The 11,064-nt window shown below is 32.7% G+C and overlaps 1 protein-coding gene across 1 annotated transcript; it reads right to left on the reverse strand.

Moving 5' to 3' along the window:
- Positions 1–6,251: 6,251 nt before the first annotated feature.
- Positions 6,252–10,227, reverse strand: LOC118746444. The gene is made up of 5 exons (XM_036480297.1): positions 10,167–10,227; positions 10,073–10,093; positions 9,913–10,017; positions 8,647–8,693; positions 6,252–6,502 (listed from the first exon to the last, which is right to left on the reverse strand). The coding sequence occupies exons 1-5, from the start codon at positions 10,212–10,214 to the stop codon at positions 6,331–6,333; spliced, it is 393 nt and encodes a 130-aa protein (XP_036336190.1). The 5' UTR covers positions 10,215–10,227; the 3' UTR covers positions 6,252–6,330.
- Between the last annotated feature and the right edge of the window lie 837 nt (positions 10,228–11,064).

Below are 11,064 nucleotides of genomic sequence, written 5' to 3' on the forward strand. Positions count from 1 at the left end.
GGATACCGATAAAAGTAAACTTGAAGATAGGGGATGAAAGATTGAAATAAGGGTAATTATAGAGAAAAGGATATAGATAGAGATACAGAGACTCAATCTGGAAAGTATTTTGGGATTTTAGAGATTTTCGGGACTCTAGGGACTTATCGATACAGTGATCGATATTTTTATCGGATGTCTTATCGATTATGCTATCGATTTTGCTATCGATATTTTTATCGGTTTTCTTAGCGATGTTTTTCGCTTTTCTTATCGATTTTGCTACCAATATGGTTATCGACGATGCTATCGAAATTTTTATCGAATTTGTCATTGATTTTGCAATCGATTATTTATCGATTTATTATATATCGACTTTTGTTATAGATTTTGTTATCGATATTTTTGTCGATTTTCTTAACGATGTTTCTATCGGTTTTCTAATCGATTTTGCTACGAATATTGTTTTCGATGTTGCTGTTGGAATTTTTCTCGAATTTGTCATCGATTTTGTTCTGATAATCGATTATTTATCGATTTTGTTATCGATATCGATTGCATCGATTTCGTTATCGATATTTTTATCGATTTCGTTATCGATAATTTTATAAGTTTTGTTATCGATGTTTTTACTGACTTTGTTACGGCCAGTTTTATCGATTTTCTCATCGATTTTACTACCAATATTATTATTGATTGTGCTATCGAAATTTTTAACGAAATTTGTCATCTATTTTGTTATCAACTTTTTATCTGTTGTGTTATCGATATTTTGTTGGATGTTACTATCGATTTTGTTATCGATAGAGTATAGAGATAAAAATGAAGACAAAGGAAAACAGAATAACATAAATGTAATTAGAACAAACAGGGGTTGAGGTAGGGATCTAGACAGAAACAAGGCAAAAAATATAATCTAAGCAAAAGCAGATGAAATGTGTATTTAAGTATTTATGTACTTATGTATGTATGTTTGTATATTAGTTATGAGACCAAATAGGTATGTAACGTCAGTTTCACTTCTCCAGTGTGGCATAGGTGCACTTACTTTTTTAATTTTGATATCGATTTGAAGTTTCTTACGCACAGTGGAGAGAATACAGGAGGTGGCACCGATAGAAATACCGCTAACCGGAGCTCAGTGAGTTTGACAGAATTAGCGGGATTACTGACGTCACAGTCGAGATGGCAGCAGTAGTGATGTGCTGAGTCAGTAATTTTAAGCATTGATCGATATTCTGTACCGATTTAAAAAGTAGCCAATACTCTCGATAATCGGTACCGAAACATTTAGGTATGTACAAGGACAAAATATTTTTGGATACTCATAAAAAAATGTCACTCATTTCAATTCAATTTATTTTCACGTTGTTTGAATAGTGTTATGACGACACACATATCAGAACAGGTATTCACTCAAATTCAAAAAAATATTAAGCCAAACTTACTTAGCGGGAAGAGCTGAAAGCGTATCCTTACCCTTACCTCTTTATTTGAGACATTTTTGGCTTGATTTATGTGGCAGCGACAAGACTTAACACCACCATATGTATCATGCCATTCTCGTTTGTCTACAAACAGCTTGGCCGTGTTAGTAGGTCATTCAAAATATAATCTATAATAGTACAAATGTACATTAGAGTGTTAAAAAAAAAATTCCAAGATAGGGTTTGGCGCACCTTCCAAAATGTGTCCTCTTGCTGAAAGAGGTGCTGGTACCAAACTTTACGTTTCTAAGTATAAATTTAAGGGATGCTCATGATGATCATATTTTACTCTAGGTGTATTGTATACATATATTAATCAAACAATTAGTTAAGTAACCTGAGAATATTTACATTTTAAATTATCTAAAAAATATCCCAAGCTTCAGTTGTCATGGCAACAGTACCTTTTTATAAAAATCACCAATGTTTTTGCCAATTTCACAGCGACCTAGTAGCACATTTCAATGTCATTGAGCACCCTGTATTGTTTGCAGTAGAAAACTGAAAGTTGGTATAGATATTACAAATATTAAAAGGAAAAACTAAGGGGGTGCGCCGTTTTCTAGGATGAAAATTTTTTCCCATACAAAAATTGGACCGCATTAATGTTCACATGTATTGCATGCACACCTTGGACGAAAATATAATAATTTTATATTTGGTTTTACACTAAGTAATTCATATAATTGCCGCCACTTTAGCTTAGCCCAGCAGCCAGAGTTTGGTGGTCTCTTTTTGTTCTTTGGATCGGTTTGATATTCGAAAGTAAGGTAGCCCTCGTACTAAGACGTGGAATAACATGTATATAAGGCAGCGATTTTCAACGGATGTACACATGTACATACATAGGTATAACTTTAAAGATTTTTACTGTTTTCTCTTCTGTAAAGAAGTGACGCAAAACTATTACTCCAAAGAAAATTGCATACATTATCTGATCAGAGTGAATCTATGTCCTAGCGGGTATGCATTGTATCTATGTAATTCATTTGCGTATTTGTAATGTGGTAAGTAAGTCTAAAAAGGTATGGAAAATATTTTTGGCACTTCTCAACAAATGCCAGAATAAAAGTTGCAGCAAACAACAGTTACTTGAACAAAAAATATGTGGAATAAACCTTAAGCGGCAACATATTTCATTTCCAGGAAAACCGCAAACAGCCGAGTCTGACTGAGTCGACATATCATCCATACACATATGTATGCATGCAAAATGTTTACGTAGATATGTACGTATTTTCAAATATGTATAGTACTAGCACCCAAAAGTGTTTTGGATATCGGATATGAATATGCCATAACGGTGTCAGGCGGCACGCAGCACCGCCACTGCCACCGCCAGCACAATCATCGCGCACCCCACTCTCTTCGCCGAGTAGACCACGGCGTATTGGTTCGAAATGAAATGCGGCATCATACATATGAAAGTGGCAGGAGAATAACTTTTGTTTTCTAAGTAAATGGAAATGCCATAAGCTATGATACGCAAGCAGTTAGGCATTTAGCAGGTTAGGCCACTTGCCAGACAACTGCCTTTTTCACCTACACTTACTTTGGGTACATAGATATATACATATGTATATATGTTCATTAGATTGCATCACCAGACGTTCACCAAAATATTTGGGAAAAATATTAAGATTTAAGTGAGCTGGACCGATTTGAAAATACCTCCAAAACTGGAGTTTTTTTTATTAATAAAAATAGTTTCGTAAAGAACTTTTTGAAAAGGTCCCCTCAGATGACAAAAAAGATTAAGCTAAAAAAATCTGCATACAAATATTTAAAAATCTTTTTAACGGAATCGTAAGAATGAGATTTTTGATGCTGTTTTTATACTTTTTTCAAAGATGGATTTACGAAAAACTTGAATAACTAGGCCAAAACTATTCTGATTTAGACTTATGGGATCTCAGTAGAAAGGTATTTTCACACTGTTTTATTTCTGTCAAAAAAGAAAATCATTCGTGTCCCAATTTAAAAAAAAAAATTTTAAGAAACTATTTTTATTCATAAAAAACTCCATTTTTGGAGGTATTTTGAAATTGGTCCAGCTCACTTAAATCTTAATATTTTTTCGAAATATTTTGCTTGACGTCTTAAAATATAATAGATTTTATAATTCCAATGGAAAAATAGTACCGATTTTTTTTTTTGTATGGGGAGTAATGCAGTCTAATGTTCATACATAGATACATGCCAAGAATTTGAAATTTAATACCCGAAAGTTTGCCATCATTTCAACAGGATGCCAAGCTGGAAATGGGAAATAACGTATGGGCACTTGATGCCACAGAAATGCATATGTATATACCTAGCAGCAATATGCAATCCACAGCATATGATACCTCAAGTGGTTTCCACACGAAGATTGAAGGAATAGGCAAGAAGCCACATCTATTGCCAACCGCAGAAATTTCTGCTTGTCTACGTGTGTGAAGGACACTTTCGAAGTCAATGAGTAGTGGGCGGTGCTCGCATGGCCTAGTTTTAAATTTTAAATATCTATATACATACATATATAATACACCAAGGTGATTTTTTGTCCAGATCGTCAGATCTGCACGCTTCCTTCGATTTCCAATAGTGAGGTGAGAAACTAATGGCTCGGACTGTAGATGCGCTATATGGTTTTACTTTTTTTGAAAAGAGTTTCCACCTTTTAAAAAATTATTACAAAACGGGTATCAAACGAAATGATTTTAAAAAGCTTTGTTTCCTAACTTTATTTTAGGAGGAGTGGCACCAATTAACTTATGCACAACGAAATATTGACATTTGCGAAACAAAAGAGTGTTAAGAAATCTTTTGTTTTAACACTAAGAACATTTTTGAGGTTGCCGTTTAATGAGTTATTAAAATATTGGTATCAATCGAATTGGCTTTATTTCTGAGCTATATGCGGACGATTGTCATACGTTTAGAAAATCAAATTCAACTTATTTCATCAGTTAGTGTGTCACAATGTCAGAAGAAGATTATATGAGAATGTTTTTTTTTTTGAAGTATTAAAATACGGGTGTCAAGCTTAAGAATGTTGAAAAAACTTTAGAATGTTTGCGGATGGTTGCCACATTTTTAAAAACTGGCAATAAAATTATTGAATACGTTTGTGGAATTATTAAAAGGTGGGCATCAATGAAAATTGGTTGGAAAATTTTTATTTCTCAAATATTTTTAATTAAATTAAGGCAATTAGGTAATTGAAATATGGGTCACAGTTTGGGTATTAGACGAAAGAGATTTAAGAAGATTTTAGTTTGAAAAGTTACTTTCGAAAAGAATTTCGAGTAGTCGTATTTAGTTAGCTTATACGCAAGTTTTATGAAATATTAAAATATGAGTGTCAAGGTCACTATATTTGCATATATAAGAGGTTTAAGTAAAGACATTGGCCTGTAGATGTGCGATAAGATTTTATATTTTGAAGTGAGAACTTTTATTTCGGGTTTGATGATATTAATCCGACCGCTGCACGGATTAAGATGAAATATGGCACTCGGATCGCTTATAAGTCTGACTAATATTTGGAATAGTTTCTAGGCTTTTGAATTAAAATTTTGGGTGTTTTAACACCATGCGGCTTCACTAGTTAAATTATATTTCTAATACAAGTTTTATATGTAAATATATTGTATGTCGGCGCGTAAAAAGTAGTAAAATCATCATGACTAAATAAATGTGTAAATATGTAAATGTATTTCGGTGTAAGGTTAGGCTAGAGTACATGTAGGCTGAATAAGCTCGTTATGATACCACTGGTGGAAGTCATTTATTTCCTCCCTTTTCTTAAATGTTAAACCACTTAGTGCGCACAGAAATTTGTTAAAAATCGCTGAGTTCATTCCAAAAAGTACATGATCCAGTCGTGCCCATAGGCAGCGTTCGGTTATTACCCCGATTTTAATCTAATAGAAAAACGGTCAAACCGAATGAGAGCCAAATTTGTCGGGTAGTCTGAGAAGTGGTCTTTCATCTGTGTTTGCAGGTGGTTAGTAATATACCACGTCGTGAGTAGAATCAGCCACCGATACTTCCGTATCTTTCCTTGCCAACTCGTCGATCATGTTGTTGGTGAGGAGTTCCCTGTGCTCACGCACATACAACACAATCACGTAGCATTTAGACGCCAGCATGTCGAGAATCCTTCTACATTCCACGGCTACTTCGTTGTTATGTTAGATTTTTGAGATTTAATAGCAGCTTGGCTGTCAGAATATCTATATTTTAATAGGCCGTTCTTGAATGGCGGAAGCTGTGAGCGTTTAGCTCTACCTGGAAAACGGTACAGCGCACAGTTGTACCGCCCCATGCATACACCTTAAGCATTTTTACAGATGCGAATATCAGTATTTCATCTGTTATATGCAAAAATTAACAGAAATCCGCAATGGCCTCAATGGTGATAATCGAATATTGCAAACGACTTCACCGTTTCGCTGAACTGATATGGTTATTACATTTTGACCCTTTTGTAATGGCTGACATAGTGCAAACTTTAATTAGAGGCTTACCGCTACCAGCAAGCAACGGCAACAACAACGATGAGTATTCTACTTCGAAGAGTTGGTACAGGTAAAAGTGAGCCAAATTTAAATTCGGGCGAAGTAGAATATTAACTTTTTATTGCATCAGTTACTGCTATGCGCACGCAGACATATACATACGTTTTAATAAATCTTTTAAATTTCCACACTATTATTAAATTTTATACCCGAAAGGAAACACAAATTCAAATCGCTTATATATATAATATATATACGTATGTATACGTATTATGCATTTTATTTGATTCTTATTGAATATGTATTTAATGTAGCGAAAGCTTAAACTTAATAGTACGTGCATGTAGATACGCGTGTGGTCAACCCAATAGTGATCCGAGTAGGCCATCAGAACCTCCTAACAAGCCACCAGAACCTCCTAACAAGCCGCCTTGTGCGCCACCTGGCCTTGGAGACTGTCCACCAAGTCCACCCAATAAACCACCCAAAACATTGCCAACTAGCGGGATACCATTCAAGTTTAGCAGGCAGCTAAAAAGAGAAAAAATAGATATACAAATTAGTCACAAACGTACTGCCATGATTATCGCGGTTATATTTAATAAAAACTAATACTTAGAGGCGGTTTAAGCGTTACAAGTTAACTCACATTAATTAAAGGCCAAACATGAGTTAGCTAGCAATGCGAGAACGGCTCTTATGGCGGATTTCCACTTGACATTGAATTGACAGAGATTTTAATGACAAAACTAAGCATCAAATATTTTTTCATTATGCAAATAAATCTGTCCGTTTCCTATGACATTCCTCATTTTTTTTGTCATTTCAAAGCCCAGCGGAAACTTGGCTTTAGACGATTATTAATTTGATTTTTAGGTTTTCGGTAATTTTTGTAGTTTCTTTCAATATTTTTATCAACTCTTCAATCCTGTGCGATTTTTTGTAATTAAAATTTTTAATACGATATAAAAGAGTGTGTAAAGAATGTACATATATATGTATATAAAATTTATACGACTTGTTTGTGTGGAAAATTAAAGATAAATTATGATTGTAAAAGTAAGAGCATGTTCACATTATATTTGTAATTTATAAGCAAGTCATGCTGAAATCAAGTAATTTCGCTTTGTAAAATCTGTCAATAAATTAAATAAAAATGAAATAACTTATCCTAAATCAAAAACCAAATGAAAATAAATAAAGATGTTTCATTTATCTTAGCCCCCACTGTTGAAAAAAATGCCTAAAGTTATACAACCATTTGTTTTTTGAAATCAAGTACAAACCACACACTCGAATCCATGATACAAAAAAGAAGGTAGTTCCAGTAAACAACTTTTTGATTAAAAAGGAGATTTTTAACAATTGCTCAATTGTAAAAAATTCGAAGCGGCGTTACCCAATTTAAGTTTTTTGTTAGAGGGGATTTTATATCCTAAATCTGGGAGTATAAATAAAATAGTTGCGTTAATTTATTTTAAAAATAATTAATATCTTTTCTTGAAAACGTTTAGATTTTACATTAAATTCGATAACTGCTTGCCAAAATCTTTATTTTTACATTAATAAAATTTTAGTGAACATATTTTAAAATTGTTTAGTGTCAATATTCATCTGATTATTTCACAATGTAGCTAGCCAGGAGTATTACAGTTTTCTATATCGGATACGTTTATTTCTGATATATTTCAGACACTGAAATTACAATTTCGATATTGTCTTTGTCCATGTATTTAAAGTAACTTGAAAACGGAATTTACTTTAGGACCAATGGGCCTCATGACTTTCAGAGAAGTGAGTATTATCTAATTCTAGTATATTTCGACAATATCGTTGTTTCTGTGGGTAAACTCTTACTGTTCTATATTGGAGGGGGTGTGAAACAAAATTGAAGATTTACTGTTAGTATGAAAACTAGAAACACAATTGTCAACTTATTGAGCATTAAACCTCTTCTCTTTCAAAAAAAAGGGAAATGTTCGGTTATTTGTTCAATGGTTTTGGGGTGGCAAGCGGAGACGGGCACATTAAAAAATTGGGTAAAATTAGAATTTTTTTGTTTTAAAAAAAAGGTCCATATTTCAAACCGAATTTATTCACAAACTTGTATCTGAAAGTTATAAATCTTTATTTTAGATTTATTTTAAACTGACGTGTAATTGTTTTATTACCACTCGTGTGTGTGAAAATTGTTTCCTTTGGGTTAAGCATTTGGACACATTACCCCAAAATTATTGTACAAGTAACCTTACGCAACAATATACCTTTTGCTTGTTCAAATTTCGATTCTAAGAACAAAATGTTTGTAAATAACCAAAAAATTAATAACAAAACTTGGAGGGTTTTAGATATTGGGTATGGTAGCACGAAATGTCACAATCTACTTAATTGTCAGGTTGTTAATATGGCGACGAAAAAGTGACAATGGAACTACCTTCTTTTTTGTATCATGTTCGAATCTATAGAAATTATGAAAGAAAATGTTAACGTACTTGGTTTATGTGAAGTAATTTGATCGAAACAAAGTAATTTATGCTGTAATGTGAACATAGTTTATGCTTAAAAAATTACGACTTGAAAGATTTAAAAAACCCACTAACTAAATGTTTTCAAAAAAAAATTAAATGTAAATTTTTTATCTTAGCTATTATTATATGACATAATTTATTACTTACCGCAGATCGAGACGTAGCAATTCTTCACAACCCCATTGGCGTATGCACTGCGGAATAAAGATACATATGTATGTACATTAAATATTTTGAAAGTAAATTTCAATGACAGGATACAAAAATGCCTTTGTTTCTCAGTAGACAAGTTAGGTACACTGCCGGAACAAAGTATTGGCACAGCAATTTTTTCACACACACAATATAGCAACAATTTTTATTCTTAAAATTTTTCGCCAATTTTGTATCAAAATATGGTTTATTCTACAAAAAAAAAATAAAAAATATAATTCCTAAACTTTGTGCAAAACTCGCGAAAATTCAGCAAATTTTCATCCAACTTTTCAACTTTTTAATCAGATTTTTTTGAATTTCTTTGAGTGTGCAGATTTGTAGCCCAATTAATTTTATTAAAAGTACACGTTTTAAGTACCTAGGAATTACCTTTGATTTTTGGCAATTTTTTTCACGCAGTCTCATCCATACAAAAAAATTTTTTTGAAAATACTTTATATGGAAAAAACACCTTCAACAAAAAAGTTCTCAAAAATCAATGCGATTCTTCTTCTAACTTGCATTTTTTTACTAGAATTTAATGGGCTACAAAACTGCATACTCAAAAAAAATTATAAAAAATCGGATTAAAATTTGAAAATTTGCTGAATTTTCGCGAGCTTTGTGCACAGTTTTATTACATTTTTATGTTTTTTGTTGTAGAATGAACCATATTTTTATACAAAATTGGCGGAAAAATATTAGAAAACACACTGTTGCATAGATTGTGAAATGAAGTGAAATGATGATAATGCATTTGAATACATACATATCTTTGTTCTTGCTTTGAAAATATAAATCATTAGGGGTATTCACGATCCGGTGCATACTGTCTAGCATGGTGCATAGATAGAATAAGTAGCATGATTGGCTAATTTTGTTGTTGTGTGAACACATGAAACAACAACAATCATGCTATTTATGCTATCTATGCACCTTGCTAGACAGTATGCACCGGTTCGTGAATACCCCAATTGTTTGCATGGAGCAACTGAAAATGTTACTGGAAAGCAGTAGATTTTTACCTCCTTTGATCCTTGTTCTGTCGGAGAAGGAGAGATTAATTTAAACAAAACTAGATCACTTAATACGCGTCCCGTGCCAGAAACTTTAACGCGTACTCCTTCCCTAATGATATTGAGAACTCTACGCTATGTATCTCTACTACAATATACCATGCTCTTGTTTTTTTTTGATTGTCGACTTATTAAAACTTACCGCCTTCAATTCTTCTGTGGGCTCAGGACAGGTGCCTTGTAGACCGTCGATATTCTCAGTAGTGATTGTTGGGGTAATGGCAGGTACACCCCATGGCAATTGTGGCTAAAGAAAGTTTAATTGTTTGTAAATGGGTCTAAAGCTTGAAAGGCATACTTACAGTTGCTGCTACAAAGAATGTCTAAGAAGAAGTATTAATTAAATTGTTATATTTGAATGTTCATAATTTCCAGTAGGCAAAACAATTGTCTTACCATGGCAATCAACATCAATGCAAAAACTCGAAAAACTGTGCGCACCATGTTCACTGAATAGATCTTTGTTCTGTTGAGAGTTAAAAATGATTCTGATGAAGTTCGCTCGCTCTTCTGGTTTATATACTTAATATTTCGATATTTTTTGATACATTCCTTATTATGTACATATGTACATGTATGTATGTACAGCATGTATGTTCATCTGTAATCCGTAAAAAACCGTTGTATGTACACAAGATAACACCGTTTATTTAACATATCATTTGCGCCGCAAGATCAGCTGATTTCGAGACCGACCTAGCGCAAAAAATCGTAGAGCTTTTATTTAAGCAATATGTAAACGAAATGAAGTAAAAAACTACGTCTAAAAATCCACAAAATTGTTGTAGTGCATAAAACACAGGACTGAACTCGGATTATAGTCAGCTCAAGGTTATCGTTTTTGTTTGCCAATTGGAACCACATTTGCATGACGGTGATATAAATTGTAAAGAAATATGAATGAGCTTATGTAGATATTTGTGTTCTTACTTAATACATAGGGAGGTTTCTATTCATTGTGAAGACAAGACTAAGTTGTAGTGAAATTAAAATGGCAATATTTATTTTATACTTTTAAAATAATATCCACATTTACATACATACATATGTTTAAGTATGTACGTATTTATATGTAGATGGGCAAATCTAAAAGATAGGTACACTTTCAAAATAAGAATTTTAATTTTTAAATTTGTGAGCACACCTATGTTTTATATATCATTTTATTCGTAATCTCTTAATAAATCGATTAATATAAGTGTAATTCATTTTCATCAAGTGCTTCAAAAGTTAGACGAGGAATAAACATGAACAGAAACAAAAGAAATAGAAAACAAGAGAATAAGCTGGGTTC

This window comes from Rhagoletis pomonella, unplaced genomic scaffold (assembly GCF_013731165.1).
Source record: "Rhagoletis pomonella isolate Grant_MI unplaced genomic scaffold, Rhpom_1.0 Rhpom_scaffold_00010, whole genome shotgun sequence".
NCBI lineage: Eukaryota > Metazoa > Arthropoda > Insecta > Diptera > Tephritidae > Rhagoletis > Rhagoletis pomonella.

Bases quoted from the DNA above. Each gene is read 5' to 3' on its own strand.
- LOC118746444 (XM_036480297.1), bottom strand. From the start codon at position 10,214: ATGGTGCGCACAGTTTTTCGAGTTTTTGCATTGATGTTGATTGCCATG. The intron at 8,694-9,912 runs GTAAGTTTTAAT...TTTATTCCGCAG, and splicing joins CCACAGAAGAATTGAAGGCG to TGCATACGCCAATGGGGTTG. The intron at 6,503-8,646 runs GTAAGTAATAAA...TTCTCTTTTTAG, and splicing joins TTGCTACGTCTCGATCTGCG to CTGCCTGCTAAACTTGAATG.